General features: G+C 39.6%; 1 protein-coding gene across 2 annotated transcripts; it reads left to right on the top strand.

Moving 5' to 3' along the window:
* Window positions 1-1,629: 1,629 nt before the first annotated feature.
* CUNH8orf89 (chromosome unknown C8orf89 homolog) lies at window positions 1,630-17,827 on the top strand. Of its 2 annotated transcripts, none has more exons than XR_006145272.1 (4): window positions 1,630-1,776; window positions 4,090-4,240; window positions 9,599-9,706; window positions 17,579-17,618. XR_006145272.1 is itself a non-coding variant. In XM_042666875.1 (4 exons), exons 1-4 carry the CDS (start codon window positions 1,650-1,652, stop codon window positions 17,725-17,727), a joined length of 480 nt encoding a protein of 159 aa, XP_042522809.1. In that variant the 5' UTR covers window positions 1,630-1,649; the 3' UTR covers window positions 17,728-17,827. The 2 variants fall into 2 exon arrangements, 1 of the variants encoding a protein (XP_042522809.1); XM_042666875.1 differs by having other exon boundaries at window positions 9,654-9,706; window positions 17,579-17,827.
* The last annotated feature ends 4,391 nt before the right edge of the window (window positions 17,828-22,218 follow it).

The following is a 22,218-nucleotide window of genomic DNA, read 5'->3' as shown; positions in this document are numbered from 1 at the left end:
AGGATAGCTTGGTTCCCTTTCCCACTCCAACACTCCTTTTCTTTTTTTTGGTCCGGTCATGGGGCCTGAACTCTGGGCTTGGGCACTGTCCCTCAGCTCTTCAGCTCAAGGCTAGCACTCTACCACTTGAGCCACACACAGCGCCACTTCTGGCTTTTTGCTTATGTGGTGCTGAGGAATCAAACCCAGGGCCTCAGGCATGCAAGGCAAGTGCTCTACCACTGAGCCACCTTCCCAGCCCTTTTCCTTTCTTTTCTTCCCTTTGTCTTCAGCTGTCTTCCTCTCACTTCTTGCTTTCTTGCCCACATTCTTGCTTCTCTCTTCCTCCCTCCCTGTTGTGCACAGTATCACATGTGTGTTCTAGATGCAGTGGACTACATTCCCAAGTTTCAGCCTCTGCCTGGCTGGCATCACACTTTTTAGTTGAATTATTATTATTTTTTGGCCATAATGGGGTTTTACACACACACACACACACACACACACACACACACACACACACACACACACACACACACACACACACACACACACCCCAGATTTCTGTAACTTGTTATTTAAAAGAATTCATTAAAATACTAAGATACATGAGCTGGGAATGTGGCTTAGTGGTAGAGTGCTTGCCTAGCATGCATGGAGCCCTGGGTTCGATTCCTCAGCACCACATAAACAGAAAAGGCCAGAAGTGGCACTGTGGCAGAGATAATAGAGTATTAGCCTTGAGCAAAAGAAGCTCAGGGACAGTACTGAGGCCCTGAGTTCAAGCCCCAGGCAATATGTGTATACACACACACACACACACACACACACACACACACACACACACACACACACACACATACATACTATTAAAAATAATGACTATATTTTTTGCCTTCTTCCTTAATATTTTTTGAACTCAGCTCAAGGCTAGCGCTCTACCACTTAAGCCACAGTGCCACTCCCAGTTTTCTAATAGTTTATTGGATATAAGAGTCTCACAGACTTTCCTGCCCAGACTTGCTTTGAAGTGCAGTCCTTAGATCTCAGCCTCCTGAATAGTGAGGATTACAGGCATGAGCCACTGGTGCCCAGCTTATTTTTATTTTTTATTGTTATAAAGATGATGTACAGAGCAGTTATATTTACATAAGTCAGGAAATGAGTACATTTCTTTTTGGGCAACGTTCTCCCTTCCCTTGCTGTCTCCCAGTTTTTCCCTCTGGCCCCCACCCACAAGTTGTATAGATTATTTTCAACATATTGTCTAGTGAGTACCTCTGCTGCAATTCTGCTTTATTATTTAAAAACCTCTTGCTTTAATACCCCAGAATATGTTGAGCACTGGTGCCTCATGCCTGAAATCCTAGCTATTCAAGAGGCCAAGATCAGAGGATGAAGGTTATCTCCAATTAACCAGCAAAAAGCAAGAAGTGGAGGTGTGGCTCAAGTAGTACGAGCCTAGAGTGAAAAAGCTAAGGGAGATTATTCTGGCCCAGAGTATGTATGTACATGTTATAAGTAAATCTCTGTTAAAATGTAATCTTTATGATCTAAAACAAATGAGAAACTGTAACTACAAGTATTACTTTGTTCTTTCCTTTCCATGTTCTGGGCTTGCTTGGAGCAGTATCTCCTTTTCACCTGCACTGTTGAAAGAAGAAAAGAAAATGTCAGTGTTAACTCCTGAAATAAAATTTGAGACTTCTAAAGTCACCAGAAGGTCTCTGGAAAATTGTTTTCTTTTTGAGAGTACTTGGAAGAAAGCAGTTTTAGAAACACAAAAGATGAGGAAAGGTAATATCATTTTAACTGTTAACTTTCTTTAAGAAAACTGAAATGCTGGGCCAATAAGGAGGGTGAATGAGGACGAATATGGCTGAAGTAGATGGCTTGCACATAGGACAATAAAACCATGAAACCTTTTGAAATTGTCTTAGGAAAGGGAGAAGGAAGTAATGGGGTAGATTGATTGGAATACATTGTATATATTTGTGGAAATGTCACAATGGAATCTCCTCTCCTTACAACTAATGTAAGCTAACAAAAAAAAAAATGTGAGCATGAAAGAAAATATAGAAATAGTACCTTTGATTTACATTTTTCTAAATAGTCCAGAGATCTCTTATAATTTACATGACATTTTTTGTTGTTGTTATTGGTCATGGGGCGAACTCTGGGCCTGGGCATTGTCCCTTAGCTCTTAAGCTCAAGGCTAGTGCTCTACCACTTAAGCCACAGCACCATTTCTGGTTTTCTGGTAGTTTATTGGAGATAAGAGTCTCATGGACTTTCCTGTCCTGGCTGGCTTTGAACCGTGATCCTCAGATCTCAGCCTCCTGAGTAGCTAGGATTATAGGCATGAGCCACCGGTGCCCGGCTTGCATGACATTTATATTGGGATAGTATATTAAATTTGTAGAAAAGAAAGTAAAGAAATGAAAGTTAATATAACAGAAACAAATCTTAAAGAATTACGTTTCCTCACAATCAATGCATTATTATTTCTGTTAGACCACATTTCTTTTTATTTTATTTTTGCTGGTCCTGGGGCTTGAACTCAGAGCTTAGGCACTGTCCCTGAGCTTCTTTGTGTTCAAGGCTACTGCTCTACCACTTGAGCCACAGCACCACTTCTGGTGTTTTCTGAGTAGTTTATTGAAGATCAGAGTCTCATGGACTTTCCTGCCCAGACTGGCTCTGAACGGTGATCCTCAGATCTCTGACTCTTGAGTAGCTAGGATTACAAGCAGGAGCCACCGGTGTCCAGCGGTGTTTACTTTTTTGTTGTTGTTGTTGGTTGTGGGGCTTGAACTCTGAGCTTGGGTGCTGTCCCTGAGCTCTTCAGCTCAAGGTAAGTGCTCTATCACTTCAGCCACAGCGCCACTTCCAGTTTTCTGAGTGATTTATTGGAGATAAGAGTCTCTCGGACTTTTACTTTTAAATACCTTCAGATGATTTGTGTGCATGTGCACACACACATTTGTCAGTCCTGGGTCTTCAACTCAGGACTTGGGCACTGTCTCTGAGCTTTTATTCAATTCAAGGCTAACACTCTACCACTTACAGTTCCACTTACAGCTTTTTGGTGGTTATTTGGAGATAAGAGCTCATGGACATTTTATGCCTGGGTGGGCTTTGAACTGTGATCCTCAAATCTCAGTCTCCTTAGTTGCTAGGATTGCAAGTGTGACACCAGCCTTGAGTTGAATTTCATTTTTTAGGACACTCATTTTTTTTGCAATTATATTAATAATTCTAGCCAAACTTACATAGAGAACATTTTTTATAACCTGTTCAATAAGTTCTAGTTTGAGAACTTTGGATATGGGTATATTTTGACTTTCCCTATTTTATTTATTTTTGTCATTTGAACTTGTGTTCACTTGGCTTGCTTGCTCAGCTGGTGATCTACCACTTGAGCTATACTTGCAGCCAGCTTTTTGCTGATTATTTTGGAGAAGGAATCTCATAGACTTTTCTGCCCAGCTGTGTTTGACCTGAGATCCTGTAGCTCTGTCTCTTACATATAATCCTGGGATTACAGGAATGAGCCACCAACATGTGGCACAGCTTTTCCTTTTCATTTCCAAGTAATAATTGTACCTTTTGTTCATCTTGAATTTTGACTTCAGATTTATTAATGGATATGTAATTATTCATTATTTTATTTTTGAGTTTTCATACATTTATGGTATGAGGAGGGTACATTATAATATTTCCATGCATACCACACAATGTAGTTTGAACAAACTTACCTCTTCTGCCATTCTGTTACTCTCCTACCTCCTCTCCTTTTGCAAACAGCACTTATTAAGTTTCATTATGCTCTATTCATGAACATGTATTCATATATATATATATATGTATATATCATTTGATCCTCTTTATCCCTCAGTATCTCATTTTTCCTTCCCCACTTCAACAATCTCCTTTTTGTATTCAAGATATAGCACAATTCAAATTGCTCTACAATTTCATTACACTTGGGATGACAGTTGCTTAGTTTTAGTTAATGATTGATTTTTATATTTTATCTGCATTTTAGTTTGTGGTAAAAGAAGTGGTATATATTTAGCCAATGTGCTTATGGTAATATTTTTCAAACAGAATACATTGGTTTAGAAGAGCCCAAAGAATATGTCAAAATGCCGCATTTGCCAGGATTGCCAAGTTGTCAAAAGAGTGTAAGTGTAAGTTCAACTCCACTAGAGGTTCATAAACACCTGCTGCATGCCGACACGGAGATGACCACAATCAGGTAGATCATCGCTATCCTGATCACTGTTCAGATTCTTTGGTTCAGTTATGGCTCATACTAACACTGTGAAAGATAGAGGTTTCTCTGTTAAGAATCTAATTCTTTCTTGCTTACTGATATTATTTCTAAAAGGATTTAAATGTTAAAATCTAAGTTAGTCATTTTATTCAGAATGACAAGGACTTGATTTTACAAGTGACATTGCCAGGTAGTTTTAATATAACTTGTTTTGGGGTTGGGAAGGTGGCTCAGTGGTAGAGCGCTTGCCTTGCATGCGTGAGGCCCTGGGTTCGATTCCTCAGCAACACATAAGCAAAAAGAAAAAAGCCGGAAGTGGCGCTGTGGCTCAAGTGGTAGAGCGCTAGCCTTGAGCTGAAGAGCTGAGCGACAGCGCCCAAGCCCAGAGTTCAGGCCCCACAACCGGACCCCCCCAAAAAAAAATAAAAAAAAAATAACTTGTTTTTAGCTAGGTGCCCATGCTTCATGCCTGTAATCCTAGCTACTCAGGAGGCTGAGATCTGAAGATCTTGGTTTGAAGCCAGCCCAGGCAGAAAAGTCCCCATGAAACTCTTATCTCCAATTAACCACTCAAAAACCAGAAGTGCAGCTGTGGCTTAAGTGGTGGAGACTAGCCTTGAGCACAAAGAGGCTTAAGGATAGTGCCCAAGCACTGAGTTCAAGACTCACAACCAACAACAAACAAACAAACATAAATAAAACAAGATAAAATAACTTGTTTTTCTTTTTTTCTTTATTATGTAGCCCAAGCTGGCCTTGAACATATGATCTTCCTACCTTGGTCTTTTGAGTGCTGGAATTATAGGCATGCCACTCCACACTGGAATTCCTTAAAACAAATTTTGTCTAAGCTAGATCAAGCCCATCAGTAGCTTTGTCAGGTTTATAGATAAAATTTTAAGTTTCTGAATCATTAACAGATTTCTGCTCTCTAAATACAGAACCTTGTGTTTTGATTCTCTAGTGACTCCTGAGAAAAGATTGTGTCTGAGATGTCAGCCTAGTTTAAACCCCACTTGAATATAAAGAATAATGGGTGTGTGTCTGCACTTGTGTGCTGGTCCTGGGGCTTGAACTCAGGGTCTAGGTGCTGTCCCTGAACGTCTTGTGCTCAAAACTAATGCTCTATGGCTTGAGCTGCAGTTCCACTGTCTTTTATTATTTTTGTTTTTTTAGCAGATTATTGGAGATTAGAATTTCATGAACTTTGCTGCTTCAGATTCATGATCCTTAATCTAAGCCTCCTGAGCTAGGATTTTAGGTGCGCTACCAGCACCCAGCTGAGAATGATTTTAGACAATCAAGTCTCCTTGACTTTGAAAACTGCCGTTTAAACATGTTTCCTTTTCCTATTCTAATTCAGATGGGTTGAAGTACCAATAAAGAAAAACTTCTTCTTTCAAAGAGATCTATCTATAAGTTAGGAAGACAATCTCATATTCTATTTACTTTCTGCTATGTTTAGTTTTATTAGCCATTTTTATTGAATGTCTCTTATTTGTTCCCTGTCCTCTTTCCCCCTGAAGTACTTACATCATTCTGAGCTACAATTTTCTTTAGAGGAAGAAAGATACATACATACATACATATATATTCCTCTAAAGATTTATGTGTATACATATATATACTTAATGAACTTAAACATTTTCCATATATATTTCCGCATATATATCATACAAGATTGCAGTTTTTGAATGAAAAATTTTAAATCTTTCTAATATTATTGTTAAGTAGTCTTGAAATAAATTATAGTAATATAAATAGATAGCTGAGACATAGTAAAAATGAAACGTTATGGAAAATGTTTAAACTATGAACATAAGAACTTCTGAGAAAATATGAAGAAAAATAAACTATTTGATCATCTACCCATCTCAATATCTCCATTTTTATTTTTGCTTTCTTCTATCCTTCATTTTCATGGACTTATTTTAATTGTGATTGTAGTGTACTTTCAAGTTTATATTCTATCTTTTTTTTTTTTAGAAGTTTAGTTTTGAACCAGGCACTGGTGGCTCACAACTGTAAGCCTAGCTACTCAGGAGGTTGAGATCTGAGGATCACAGATCAAAACCAGCCCAGGCAGGAAGGTCTATGAGAGTCCTGTTGCCAATAAATTACTAAGAAAAAGCCAGAAGTGTTGTTGTGGCTCCAGTGGTAGAGTGCTAGCCATGAGCACAAAGAAGCTCAGGGACAAGCCTATGCCCTGAACTCAAGCCAGGACTGGTGGCAAAAAAAAGTCTAGTTTTGAACTCAAGGCCTCTAGCTTGCTCAGCTTCCTTGCCCTGCTGATGCTCTACCACAAGGGCTGTACCTCCAGCCTGGCATTTTGCTGGCTAATTGGAGATGGAATATTGCAGACTCCTGCTCAGAAAAGCTTCAAATCTCAATCCTTCAGTTCTCAGCCTCCTGAGGAGCTAAGGTTACAGACATAGACCACAGACACCTGGCAAAGTCCTCCTTTTAAAATTTAAGATTGCGGGGCTGGGGAGGTGGCTCAGTGGTAGAGTGCTTGCCTTGCATGCATGAGGCCCTGGGTTTGATTCCCCAGCACCACATAAGAAAAAAGAAAAAAGCCGGAAGTGGTGCTGTGGCTCAAGTGGTAGAGTGCTAGCCTTGAGCTGAAGAGCTGAGGGACAGCGCCCAAGCCCAGAGTTCAGGCCCCATTACCGGACCCCAAAAAAAAAAAAAAAATTTAAGATTGCACATAATACATTTTCCATGTCATTATATAATCTTTGAACAGTCTTACTAGCTACATTATCTTTCATTGCTGGACCCACAATTTGTCTGATCATTTCTATTGTTGGACTTTCACGTTCTTTGGCATTTGGGTTGTGTAAATAACACCACAATGAAGAAACCATACATCATTTTTACTTATCATTTTTAATATTATCACTTTTTTCTTTATTGTTTTTCTTTTGTGATTTGGCTGTTTGGGAAATTATTACATTACCTTAAGTGAGAATTTACTTGTCAATGAAAGGTAATCTGAATACATTTTAGTCATGTTAGGACAAGCATCCTGTCTTCACGTAGAAAGTGGAATAGCAGTGACTGGGTAGCATGACGTGTAAGAAGTGCTAGCAGCAGTAAATGTGAGCTCTTTCCCTGCCTTTGCAGCCATTCTAGTGAGAACATATCCAGTTGCCTACAAGTATCTTATCCTCCCCTGTATATCACCCAGCATTCTGTGAAAGAACAACATTGGCAAAGCAGGGAAGTACTCTTTTCTCTTTTGGGTACAACCTCTAATCTTCTGATTTCAAAACTCAGAGAGGGCTGGGAAGGTGGCTCAGTGGTAGAGTGCTTGGATCGCATGCATGAGGCCCTGGGTTTGATTCCTCAGCAACACATAAGCAGAAAAAGCCAGAAGTGGTGCTGTGGCTCAAGTGGTAAAGCGCTAGCCTTGAGCTGAAGAGCTGAGGGACAGCGCCCAGGCCCAGAGTTCAAGCTCCACAACTGATAAAAAAAAAAAAAAAGAAAAAGAAAAAAGAAAAACTGAGAAAAAGTATGATCTTCTGTCAATTTCTTTAATGGTGATCAGAAGTGTTATTGGTTCTCATAGCATATTCTGGGAATATAGTAGATAACAGTAATCTGACAAATGAAAAATATTTAAAAGTTACTGCTGAATATCCCAAGCTTAATATAGAAATTTGAAATTCTTAGGATGCAGTCTGTCATTGGCAGCACATTCGAACCTGATATTTTTTCCCCCCATAGGAATATAAGTTAATTATAGCAAAATTCATTTTTCAGTGGTAGATGAAAAAGTGAGGATAGAAGTTTGAAGCCAGCTCAGTCAGGAATGCCCCTAAGACTTTTATTTCTAATTAACTACCATAAAGTCAGAAGTGGAGCTGTGAGTCAAGTTGGAGAGCGGCAGCTTTGACTGATAAAGCTCAGGGACAGCATACAGGCCTTGAGGTTAAGCCCTAGTACTACCTTAAAAAAAAGAAGCAAAGCACAAGTAAGGGGTAATTGACAAATGGCACATCCAGATACCTGGATTTTTCTTCTCTTAGCATTGCTTGGGTTGTGGCTGATAATTCTTAATAAATATCTGTAGGTAAAGTGAGACACAGCGCTCATACGCTGGTTATGTTTGCTAGGATAATCTAAAATACTGGCTGGTCTGTATCCCCCCTGTTTCTGACTAGGTTAGCTGTAGTAAAGTTCTTTTGTCATTTAGTTTTTTAAAATGTTTATATTTTGGGCTGGGAATGTGGCTTAGTGGTAGAGTGCTTGCCTAACATGCATGAAATCCTGGGTTCGATTCCTCAGTACCACAAAACAGAAAGACCTGGAAGTGGCACTGTGGTTCACGTGGTAGAGTGCTAGTCTTGAGCAAAAGAAGCTTAGGACAGTACCCAGCCCAGTCCCTGAGTTCGAGCCCCAGGACTGGGGAGAAAAACAACAACAAAAAACTAATACAGGCTAGGAATGTGGCCTAGTGGTAGAGTGCTTGCCTAGCACGCATGAAACCCTGGGTTTGATTCTTCAGTACCACATAAACAAACAAAAAGAAAAGCTAGAAATGGTGCTGTGGCACAAGTAGGTAGAACACTAGCCTTGAACAAAAGAAACTCAGGGACAGTGCACAGGCCCTGAGTTCAAGACCTAGGACTGGCAAAAAAAAAAAAGTTCATATGTTTATTGTTATTATAAAGGTGATCTACAGAGGGGTTATAGTTGTCATTTAATTTTGTTTGTGTATACATGTGTGTGTGCTAGTACTGGGGCACCTACCATTTGAGCCACAACTCTACGTCCTGCTTTTTGCTGGTTAATTGGTAATGAGACAGATTTTTCTGCCAGGGCTGGCTTTAAACTGTGATCCTCAGATCTCAGCCTCGTAAATAGCTAAAATTAAAGGTATGAGCCATTGGTATATGGTCCATTTGTTTAATTTCTTTTTTTTTGTTGTTGTTGGTTGTGGGGCTTAAACTATGGGCCTAGCCGCTGTCCCTCAGCAAATCAGCTCAAGGCAAGTGCTCTACCATTTGAATCACAGCACCACTTCTGTTTTCTGGTGGTTTATTGGAGATAAGAGTTTCATGGACTTTCTTGCCCGGGCTGGCTTTGAACCTTGATCCTCAGATCTCAGCCTCCTGAGTAGCTAGGATTACAGGCGTGATTACAGATACCCAGCCATTTGTTTAATTTCTAAGTTATATCATTTAACAAAATAATTTTCAGGGCAAAGAGTGAGCTTCAGTACATCTTCAGCATGTGCAGAGCCCTGGGTTTGATCCCTGTATCTGAACAAACAAACAGTATCAAGTGACTTTTTCATGAAAGTATATTGTTTGTTTCTCATTGTATCTTTTAAAGCTAATACAGCTTGGACTTTTATACAAGTGATTTTATGATCATATATAATCTTTAGAATAAAGAAGACTAAGACATGTACCATGATACCACTTCAGGAGAAATCAAAAGGTAAGCTGACTCATTTTTTTTTTCTTCCACATGTCTTATTGGGGTGACATATACTTAATCTGTTTTTTCATTTTACTTTCTTTTCATTGGTTCAACCTTATTTTGTTAACACTTTTGTAAGCTTTAATTATTTTGTAAACTTAATAGGTGTTAGGTTCATTATATGCATATCTTAATAACCTCAGGACCTAAGATAAACCCTCATCCTATCTCTCTTAGGCCAATTAGTAGCCTAAATATTGGTCTTAGTTTGAGTCTGTAAACTTTGAAATCCTTCAACACAACTACAAAGTGAAATCTGGACTTTCATTGCTCCTCTCTCTCTGTCTGTCTGTCTGTCTGTCTGTCTGTCTGTCTGTCTATCTGTCTGTCTCTCTCTCTCTCGTCTCTCTCTCTGTCTCTTTCCCTCTCTTCCTCTCTTTTTTCCTTCCTTCTCTTTCTCTTTCTTTCTTTTTTTTCTTTCTTTCTTTTTTCCTTTTTGACAGTGTTGGGGCTTAAGCTCTGGGCCTGGGTGCTGTCCCTGACCTTATTTTTGCTCAAAGGCAAAAATTTATTTTTGCTCCCCCTCCCTCCCTCCCTCTCTCTCTGTCTCTGTCTCTCTGTCTCTCTCTCTCCCCCTCCCTCTCTCTACCCCTGTCTCTCGTTTATGTGAGCTTGTCTGTGACAGAACTAGGGCTTAAACTCAGGGTCTCAAGCTCTTGCTTAGTTTTTTTGTTTTTGTGTTTTTTTTCCCCCTAAAGCTAGTACTCTAGAAGCTCTGCTTCTGCCTTTTTACTGGTTAATTGAAGATGAATCTCTTGGATTTGTCTGCCCAGGCTGGCTTTTTTTTTCTTGTCAGTTGTGGGGCTTGAACTCTGGGCCTGGGCACTGTCCCTAGCTCTTCAGCTCAAGATGAGTGTTCTACCACTTGACCCATAGCACCACTTCTGGTTGTCTGGTGATTAATTGGAGATAGGAGTCTAACAGATTTTCCTGCCTGGGCTGGCTTTGATCCTCAGATCTCAACCTCCTTAGTAGCTAGGATTTACAGGCATGAGTCACTGGAGCATGACTCAATTTTCTTCTCCTTCTTCTCCTTCTCTTTCTCCTTCTCCTTCTCTGTCTCCTTCCTCTACCTCCTCTTCTTCCTCCTCCTCCTCCAACAGTATTAACATTTTGAACCATATAATTCTTTGTTGTGTCCTGTCTTGTTGTTTGTCCTGTCTTGTTGTTTGTCCTGTCTTGTGCATTATATGATGTGATCATTACCTATTAGAAGCTGTTCACACCCTCTAGTTGTGAAAAATAAAAATATCTTCAAACATTACCAAATGAAATAGGGTAGCAAAATCACCAGCTGAAACACACCTGCTGTATGGTATGTTCTTTCCTATTGGTCTTCCTGAATAGCAAATGATTCATACTTTACCTGTGTATACCAATAATTTCCTTACCACTTTAAGATTTTCAACCTTATTTATTTTTATCATAAACTTATAGGCATTTTAAAAAAAATCTTTGTTATTTTAAAGGTAATGTACAGAGAGGGGTTACAATTATATAAATCAGGTAAAGAGTACATTTCTTTTTGGACAATGTCACCCCTTCCCTCGTTTTCTTTGTGTTTTTTTGAAATGATGCGTGCATCATTTCAAAGATATAACAAAAACTAAAAAAAAAGATATAACAAAAACTGAAATTATTCTGCCTCTATTGACAATGTTGGTAGAAATCAGAACTGACTTGAGAGTAGCTTTGTAAGTTCAGTCTATGGGAGCTCATAAGGTTCACTGTCCATTAACTTTTGGTTGGCTATTTATTTTCTTTGGATTTCCATATGCCATTGGTAACTTCCTAATCAACAAAATACAAATAAAAATACAAATCTTGAACCCACAGACCTATAGCCACCTAACCTTCGATAAGGGACCTAAAAAAATAGAGTGGAAGAGAGACAGCCTCTTCAGTAAATGGTGCTGGCAAAATTGCTTAAACACTTGTAGAAAACTAAAGCTAGATCCTTATATATTACCCTGCACCAGAATCAACTCCAAATGGATCAAAGACCTTGAAGTCAAAGCAGATACCCTGAAAACATAGGAAGCAATAGGAGAAACTCTAGGGTTCCTTGGCACAGGCAGAAATTTTCTTTTTTGGGAGGAGGAGGAGGGGTCCGGTCGTGGGGTCTGACTCTGGGCCTAGGCACTGTCCCTTAGCTCTTCAGCTCAAGGCTAGTGCTCTACCACTTGAGCCACAGAGCCACTTCCGGCTTTTTTCTTTTTGCTTATGTGGTGCTGAGGAATCGAACCTAGGGCCTCATGCATGCAAGGCAAGCACTCTATCACTAAGCTACCTTCCCAGCTCCAGAAATTTTCTTAATAAAGACCCAGAAACACAACAAATCAAAGAAAGGTTGGACAAATGGGATTGCATGAAATGGCAGAGCTAGCAAGATCAATAGAAGAAAGCCCACGGATTGGGAGAAGATCTTCACTAGCCATATAATGGACAAGGGTCTCATATCTAAAATATACTTAGAACTCAAAAAACTAAATCCGCCAATAATAAATCCTCAAAGAAACAACCACCCCGTCAACAAGCGGGCTAAAGACTTAAAGAGAATCTTCTCTGAAGAGGAAATAAGAATGGCCAATAGACATATGAAGAAAGTCTCAACTTCTCTATCCATAAAAGAAATGCAAATCAAAACAATGTTGATATTCTACCTCACTCTAATTAGAATGGCTATAATCAAGAAATGTAATAACAGATGCTGGAGGGGATGTGGCCAAAAGGGAACCCTATTGCATTGTTGGTGGGAGTGTAAACTTGTTCAACCACTTTGGAAAGTAGTATGGAGGTTCCTCAAAAGATTCCACATAGAGATCCCCTATGACCTAGCAATCCCACTTTTGGTCATTTACCCAACTGATCACAAACAAGGCCAAACTACCAGCACAACTATGTTTATTGCAGCATTATTTACCATAGTTAAGATATGGAGCCAACCCAGATGCCCCTCAATATATGAATAGATCAAGAAAATGTGATATATATATATATATATATATATATATATATATATACATATATATATATATATATATATATATAAATGGAATTCTATGCCTCCATCAAAAAGAATGACATCACCCCATTTGTTAGAAAATGGAAAGACTGGGAAAAAATTATATTAAGTACACCAGACTCAAAGAACCATCAGTCCAAAAATTATATTAAGTAAGCCAGACTCAAAGAAACATCGGTCCCATGGTTTCCCTTACTTCCAACAACTAGTATTAGTCTAGGATGACCAGAAAAGGTCAAAAGCTATATACATATGAACATAGAAGATGATGTTAAGCGAAATGAACCCCAAGATAGGGACACAGCTGTTTTTTTCTTTCTTGCTGTTGTTTTTAATGTGTTCAAAATGTATTATGTGATTTTTTTCTTTGTTTCTTTAGTATGTTTTTCCCCCATGATATAACCCCTGTTTTCACTATATTTGATGTTGGTGCCCTGCATCTTGTATATACATTTTTCTAATTTGGGGAGGAAAAAGGAAATAACAAAATGATGAAATAAGGATACAGGTTGGCCCATTGTAACAATGAGATGTACAAGACACTATGTTGAAAATGAACTTTACAACTTGGAAGGAGAGGGGAAGGAAGGAGTTGGGGAGGTGGGGATGGGAAGGGATGGTAGGGAAAAACAAAGGAGGAGGTAACAATGCTTGATAGAAATGTACTCATTACCTTACTCACGTTACTGCAACCCCTCTGTACACTATTTTTACAATAAAAAACATAACAAACAAAAATACAAATTTTAATTAGAATGAAAGATTTTTTTTTGCTGTATATTTTTGCTCAAGCAAGTATTTGTCTGCTTGCGTTCCTCTAGCCCAACCCTGGCTCATGATGGGTTCTGTTTGAATGTATGGATACCTTTAAAATCCAAGTATTGGAGCCTAATGCCCAGTGTGGCAATAAGTCAGGCATAGTGATTCACATCTGTAATTCCAGCACTTGGGAGGATGAGGCAAGAGCAGGAGGATCTTGAGTTCAAGGCTTACTGTACCACTTATAGACACCAGGCAGGATGGGTCATACCTGTAGTCCCAGAACTTGGGAGATTGAGACAAGAGGAGAAGGAAGGTCTTAAGTTCAAGGCCAACCTTGGCTACATGCAAGACTGTGGATCAACAAAGGAAAGGAAGTAGGCTTTTACGGGCATGGTGGTACTCTGCTCTTGCGAGCCGATGGGTGTTTTATGAACAGCTGCTGGACAGGCTGCCTTCCTGTCCTCCAGGCTCATCTCCACGTAAGCACACAGCAGTCTCTCCCTTTTGCCTTTATTACCTTTTGCCATTTGAAGACACAAGAAGAAGCTACCAGTTTGGAAGCCTTCATCAGATTGCCCCCTGCCAGCTCCTTCGTCTTAGGTTTAGCCTCCCGAACTATTTTATGTTGTGATTTTTGTGATAGTAACAGGAATAGACTATGATAGGCATCTTTTCGGCTGGGAACTGGCCCGAGACCATGATCACCCTCCCCTCCCCTTTCTAGTAGCTTGGATTATAATCATGGCCTACCATGCTTGGCAGTGCTTTCTTTATGGTCTGTGTGTGTGTGTGTGTGTATGTGTGTGTGTGTGTGTGTGTTGGGATTTGAACTCAGGACCTAGCACTTGCTAAGCAGCCACTGTGTCCTGAACCATGCCTCCACCCCAGTATGACTTCATTTTAAAATGAGGTATGTGTGTATACATTAAAGGAAATATTTAAGAATTATTTATCATTTTCTCCTTTCTTTTTCTTTCTTCCTTTTTGTCAGTCTTAGGGTTTAAGCTCAGGGCCTGGGCACTCACTGCCCCTGAGCATTTTTGCTCAGACTAGCACTCTATAACTTTGAGCCACAGCTCCCTTTCTAAGTTTTGAGTGGTTAATTGGAGATAAGAGACTCACAAGAGCTTTTCTGCCTGGGCTGGCTTTGAAGCATAATCCTCGCATCTCAGCCTGCTGAGTAGCTAGGATTGATTACAGGCATGAACCACTGGTGTCTGGCTTTTATTAACAATCAGTAACAATCACATTGCACTTGACTGTATAATACTAATTCTTTTACGTTTTTTATGTTTGTTTAATATCTAAAATCTATTTTTGTCAGTGCCCAAGGCTTCTTTTAAAGTGTCAGCTTCATTTTACTATGAAGAACAAGAGCTTCGATCATGTTCTTAAGGCTCTACTTTACCTTTCTCTTTTTCTCTCTCACCGTCTCTCTCTCTCTCTTTCCCTGTCTCTGAACTTCTCACTCCTATTATATCTACAAATGAAATAAAACAATAACAACCATGTTGAAGAATGTAACAAGTTTGGTGTGTGTGTGTGTGTGTGTGTGTGTGTTTCGACAGTTGAAGCAAAGTTGATTTTTTTCTTTTGCCAGTCCTGGGGCTTGTACTCAGGGCCTAGGCACTGTCCCTGAGCTTCTTTGGCTCAAGGCTAGCACTCTACCACCTGAGCCACAGCACTACTTCTGGCTTTTTCTGTTTATATGGTTCCGAGAAATTGAACCCAGGGCTTCATGCATGCTAGGCAAGCTCTCTGCCACTAAGGCACATTCCCAGCCCCTAAATAATGGTATTTTAAAGCTGTATAGGTGACCAGATTATTTTCAAAGCCTTATAATTTCTTTTTTTGTTATTTATTTTTGTTTTGGGCCTGAACTCTGGGCCTGGGTGCTGTCCCTTAGCTCTTCAGTTCAAGGCTAGTACTCTACCACTTGAGCCACAGCGCCACTTCCGGCTTTTTTTCTTTTTGCTTATGTGGTGCTGAGGAATCGAACCCAGGGTCTCAAGCATGCAAGGCAAGTGCTCTACCACTGAACCACCTTCCCAGCCCAAAGCCTTATATATTTCTAAGTAGAGCACACATTTGCATATTTAAGGACAATATATAGTGATTTCATGGGCATTTTGAATTTGGTGGATCTGTGTTCAAATACCACCAATGACTGCTACTGGGTATGTGCCCTTGGGCAAGGTAGTTAGTCTCCCTAAATTTTCTTCCCTCCTTTTCTCTCTCCTCCCCTCCTTCCCATCTTCCCTTCCTCCCTATTTTCCTTCATGCCTTCTTAATTTTTTAAATCTTGTTCTGTTTTTTTAATTTTTATTGTTAACAAAGGTGAAGTACAGAAGGCAGAAGGCTTACAGTTACATAAGTCAGTTACAGTTACATGAGTACATTTCTCTTTGGACAATGTCACCCCTTCTTTCCCTCTCTCCCACTTTTTCCCTCCAGTCCCCACTCATGAGTTGTAGTGCTCATTTTCAACATAATGTCTAGTGAGTATCATGGCTGCATTTGTTCACCCTTTCTGTGCCCCCCACTTACCCTTTGAAAGACAGATAAATGAACAAACAAGACAAAAGGAAAAGAAAAAGCAGCAGCAGCAACAACAAAAAATAACACCATTTCCATTTCTTGGAGTACATTTTGATAAACATTATTCTATTTTGTTGTTATTGTTGTTGTTTGTTGTTGCCTGTTCTGGGCTTGAACTCCAGGGTCTGAACTTCTTTTTGCTCAAGGCTAACACTCTATCACTTGAGCCAGAGTCCACTTCCAGCTTTTTCAGTTTATATGGTGCTGAGGAATCAAATCCAGGGTTTCATGCATGCTAGACAAGCTCTACTGCTAAGCCACATTCCCAGCCCGAAATATTACTTTATATGAGTAGATGCACATAGGTATTATGCCTTTGTGATCCTTTCCTAAGAATTTCCTCCTTTGATCTCACTGTGTGTACATGTTTAGAGACCTGTATAATTGGTCATGTTCTAGTGTGTTTTTTTTTCCTTTTACCATCCAGTGTGTTTACCTGTAGGTTTATAGGCACATTCTAGTTATAACAAATGTGGGAAACCATGCAACCTATGTTTCATTGAGTCTCTCTGCCTTTATTTTTCTTGTTCTTTTTGTGATAGCTTCTCATTGTGTAATTTAGGCTGGCCACAACCTTGCAATCCTTTGTAAAATCTGTAAGCAGGTAAAATACTTAATGATTACTTTACAGTTTTGTCTAGTGTATGAAATAGATGTAGAAGCTTGATTGATGTTGGCTCATCTGAGGGAGTTATTGAACATTATACTTTTACATTAGTTGTCATTTATGAGAAACTATTTCATGAGAAAAACTTGATGAGTATGTAAGGTACAAAACAAGCAAGCTATTTATGGTGACTGTATTCTCTACTTCAGAATAAATTGCACGGCCATCCCATGTTAAAAAGCACAATGTAGACTAAGAGTTAAATTTTGCAAAATTAAAACACAAGCATATGCTTCTGAATTAAAACGCCTCCTCCTCCTCCTCCTCCTCCTCTTCCTCCTCTTCCTCCTCCTCCTCCTCCTCCTCCTCCTCCTCCTCCTCCTCCTCCTCCTCCTCCTCCTCCTCTTCGTCCTCTTCTTTTTGGTGGTGCTAGTCCTAGGGCTTGAACTCAGGGCTCTGTTCTTGAACTTTTTTGCTCAAGGCTAGTGCTTTACCACTTTGAGCCACACCACCAATTCTAATTTTGGGTAGTTAATTGGAGATAACAGTCTCACTGGGCAGCCCATGCTGGCTTTGAACCTTGATTTTCAGCTTTCATTCTCCTGAGTAGCTAGGATTACAGGCATGAACCACCAGTGCCTGACTCAATTAAAACCTTTTAGGTAACTAGCCATTGCAGCCACTATCATTTAGAAAGTCAGTACTGGCATTTCTAATTCAAAGTACAGATTATATAAAGATGTGGTGGGGTTTTGCTAGCATTTATGGTGTATTTCCTTCCCTGTGTCTTCTATTCACACCGTGTAGTTCGATTTTGACATCTGGCTTCTCCCCACAGGCTCTGGCTTCAGAGACCCTCTGGCAGGAGCATCCTCTCAGTACTTACAAAGACTTTCCAGAATGGCCATACTGGAGTATGAGACCATTCGTCAGGAAACAAGCAAGAAATCAAAAAAAGGCAAGAAACGAGACCTACCGGACTGCTGATGGCTACTGTGGGGTGCTCTCTTCCCTGGTTTTGAAGATTTACGTTTGCAGTTTTTCTTTTCTTCTTCTTTTTGATATGTGATATGATGTACAGTTATTTATGTAAAAATGTAAATAGGAAATAAATATTTTATGTTATATATTGAATAATTCATATTTTTAACATTATAGATACATTTAAATCATGAAAACATACACATGAAAATTATATTTCATGAATTTTAGGAACATTGGATTTTCTTTTCCTTCCTTCTTTCCTATCTTCTTTCCTATCTTCCTTCTTATCTTCCTTCCTTCCTTCCTTCCTATCTTCCTTCCCTCCTTCCTTCCTTCCTTCTTTCCTTCCCTCCCTCCCTCCTTCCTTCCTTCCTTCCTTCCTTCCTTCCTTCCTTCCTTCCTTCCTTCCCTCCCTTCTTCCTTCCTTCCTTCCTTCCTTTTTGTGCCTGTACTAGGGCTTGAACTCAAGGCTTGAGCTTTTGCCAGACGTTTATTATTAATTAATTAATTTATTTATGTCAATCATGGAGCTTGAACTTGAGGCCTGGCACTGTCCCTGAGCTCTTTCACTCAAGGCTAGTGCTCTACCACTTTGAGCCACAGCTCTACTTTTGGTTTTCTGGTAGTTAATTAAGTGTCTCGAGGACTTTTCTGCCTGAACTGGTTTTAAACTGGGATTCTCAGATCTCAGCCTCCTGAGTAGTTAAGATTATAGACATGAGCTACCAGCACCTGACTTGCTTGGCTTTTTTGCTCAAGACTAGCATAGCATTTGATCTATATGATTATTTGAACATAAGAGTTTTTCAGATTTGTCTGCCAGGCTGGTGTCAAACTGGAATCCTCAGATCTCAGTCTCCTGTGTAGGTAAGATCATAGACATAAGCCACTGGTATCTGGCTGGATTCTTTTACTTTAATTTGATAAATAACTTTGAGCGCCTCTCCATGCAATAGATTTTGCTAAATGCTCTAGAAAGTTAAGGAAAGATCCAAGTGTGGTGATGCAGTCCTAAAATTACAGCCATTTGGAGACTGAGGCAGGAGAATTGAGAGTTTGGGGCCAGCCTGGATTACATAGCAAACCCTGTCTCAAAATAAAACAACAAGGATGAGTAAGTGTTACTGAGCTTAGAAGTGGGGAGGGTGTAAATAAGAAAATCCCTCTTGATGACATTGCTCAAGATACTTTAGGGTCATAATCTGACTAATCGAATTGAAACCCCTTTATACAACTACTTAAAATTCATTAATTAAAACAACCACCACCACCACCCTCTTTTCCCTGCTTGGGTTTGGCAGCAGTTGTGAGATGATGAAAATATTCACTTAGTCTGCCTAGTAAGCCTGAATAGGAAAGTCTACCTTGGATGTGTGGCAACAATGGGCTGACCCTCTGAATGGGCATAAGTACATGCTCAGGTCATGCTCACCTGCTGCACTTGGCCTTCACAGGGCTTTCTATCGGGTAGACATGGACCAAGTGTATTCATGGGAGAAAGAGCAAGATGAACAGAAAGGTCTAGGTTAAGAGGACATCTCCCCGCCAAGGAAGCCAGAGGGGTGGGAAGAAGTGCATCTCTGTATCTCCTTAGGCCACAGATGGCTGAGGGTATGAGGAGTACAGAAGCACATAGTATCACAGGGCTCAGAAACAGGGTAGTGACACCCAGAGGGTGAGGATGGGGCAGGTTTTAGGGAAGGTGCTGTGCTTGAAAGGGCCTTAAAGACAGGAAAGATGGAAAGAGGGCAATCCTAGAAGACTGGAAAAGATAGCAAAGCCATCTTGTGATACACTGGGGTGGAGCTCTGGGTCATATAGAGTAGGCATCATGAATGAGCATGTCTAGTGCCCCCAAGCCAGTGCCTGATCAGGTGAGGCCTATGGTAGACTGGGGTGTATTTTCCTATTTACAAAGTCATTGGATGCCTAGCTTCAGCAATTTGTGCCATGTGGATCTGAAGTTGTCAAATAGCCTAGCTTTTCCTAAGAAGTAAATTTTTCTGTGACATCGTTCAGTTTGTAAATGTTAGAAACTGACTTGAAGTAACTAAAATCCAAAATTTCTAAAGCTGTTGTGTGGGCCAAAGAAAATTATATGTGCAAACCAGATCTGGCCACTTATATACAATCTTAAGGACAAAGAAATAGATAGCAATTGAGCTTAAAAAAAAAGAGAAAAATGTAATTAGATGATATGTGGCAGTAAGCTTCAGATCCCAAGCATGAGTTTGTATTTAATCTGTTTCACAATGGAAAACTCCTTTATTTATTTACTTATTTTTTGTCAGTATTAGAGCTTGATATTTACTACACAGACTGTCCTGCCCAGGCTGGCTTTGAATCATGATCCTCAGATCTCAGCCTCCTGAGTAGCTAGGAGTATAGGTGTTAGCAACTGGCACTTAGCATGTCTGCCATTTTAAATCTTTATTTATCTGAGGAGGCCTAACTAAGTAGTTTCCATAGTTTTAGATTCCTGAGTAAATACACCCACTGTAAAGTACTGCCTTCTCTGGGTAGCATGTCTTAGCACTGCAGTATGCATGTTAGTTAACATATCTGATTCACAGTGTCTGTCAATTTTGTTGGTGTGAATTGATCTTAATTACACTGATCAAATTAATGAATAAAAGGTGTGTGTGTGTGTATGTGTGTGTATGTATGTGTGTGTGTTTGTGAGTATTTGCATTGTTACTATTAGAATCAAACACAAGGCCTTTGATGTCAGGCAGTACCCCAGTTCTAGAACTTACATTGTAATTGTTAGAAAAAAGTCACTTTCACTTTTAAAGCAACATCCAAAAAAGTTTTTTTTTTGAAAAATAATATACATGTTCAGAAATCGCAGAAACAAAAGTACAAAATGCAGCTGGGATTACAGGAGTACTCCCGGCCCCACCTCTGAAAGTTGCTCTTTTTTTTTTGTGAGTCATATGGGGCTTGAACTCTGGGCCTAGGCGCTCCCTCAGCTCTTCAGCTGAGCTACAGTGCCACTTCTGATTTTTGGTGGTTTATTGGAGATAAGAGCCTCACAGACTTTCTTTCCAGACTGACTTTGAACAGTGATCCTCAGATCTCAGCCTCCTGAATAGCTAAGGATTACAGGTGTGAGCCACCAATGCGCAGCTTAAAAGTTTTTTTTTTTTTTTATGATTCCTGAAATGGATTCAGAATATGGTTCACTGTTGTTTGTCCCAGATCAAAATTTCCTAGAACATTATGGATTCTTTCAAGGCTGCAGATTCAATTCTTTCCACATTTTGGAGAAATTTTTCATTATATCTTAGAAAATGTAAATCTTTCTGTTCTGTAGCTTTGCATTTGTTACTTTGGGGACAACAATTATCATTATTTTGGAATCATTTTCATTGGTTCTAAATATCTGGAGGACTGAAGAATTTGTGAAAATTTTGTTTTTACTTTATTGCTTTAATTTTTGGGGTTTTTACCCCCCTTGATGATTCACTGCTGATTATTTTTGGAATTCTCCTAGGTCAACATTTCAAGTTCCCATTGTGTCTTTTTTCTTCCTTGCCATATTAATTATTAATTCTGTAATGATTTTAGGCCTTTTTTTTTTCTTTTTCTGGTTGTAGGGCTTGAACTCAGTGCCTGAATGCTGTTGCTGAGCTCTTTTTTTTTTGGGGGGGGGGTCTGGTCGTGGGGCCTGAACTTTGGGCCTGGGCGCTGTCCCTCAGCTCTTCAGCTCAAGGCTAGCGCTCTACCACTTGAGCCACAGCGCCACTTCCGGCTTTTTTCTTTTTGCTTATGTGGTGCTGAGGAATCGAACCCAGGGCCTCAGGCGTGCAAGGCAAGCGCTCTACCACTGAGCCACATTCCCAGCCCCTTAATTCTGTAATGGTATTATTTGTGTTTCCAATTTGTTTTCATGATTCTCCAATCCCTCTCTTTCTAAGTCCATCTGGAGGAATTAGAAAACTATTTTCTTTTTGGTTAAAAAAAAAAAAAAAAAATATATATATATATATATATATATATATATATATATATATATATGTACTAAAAAAATCCCAAACCAACAAGCCCACCCCTGCCCCAGGCTAGATAGCAAATATTGGAAGCTTTGCAAGCCATATGGTCTCTATTGCAGCTACTTAACTCTGACATTGTAGCATGCAAACAGTCAAGAATAATCTGAAAATTAATGGGCAGGAATGTATTCCAGTAAAAACTGATTTACAAAACAAGCTACTCACTAGCTCATTCCTAATACAAGTACTGTTTAGCACATACTGTTCTTAAAGTAATTGTTCCTCTTCCTCTTTCAGATTAGCTCTTAATTCATGGCCTCTGGGCTTAGTTAACTAATTTTCCTGGGTGTGGGTGTCTCTTCAGAGACATTTTGAACATTACCAGCTTGATTTAATAATAATGAATGCTCATTATTAACTGGACTTCATGTGAAATACTTTTTTTTTTATCTTATTGAGTCTTCCCAGCAACCTAATTTGACAATCCCAAATCAACTTA

Source organism: Dipodomys spectabilis, unplaced genomic scaffold, assembly GCF_019054845.1.
Source record: "Dipodomys spectabilis isolate Male_0828 unplaced genomic scaffold, ASM1905484v1 ptg000015l, whole genome shotgun sequence".
Classification (NCBI taxonomy): domain Eukaryota; kingdom Metazoa; phylum Chordata; class Mammalia; order Rodentia; family Heteromyidae; genus Dipodomys; species Dipodomys spectabilis.
Note: the sequence above shows the minus strand (reverse complement) of the source record. Positions and strands in the feature narration are given on the sequence as shown.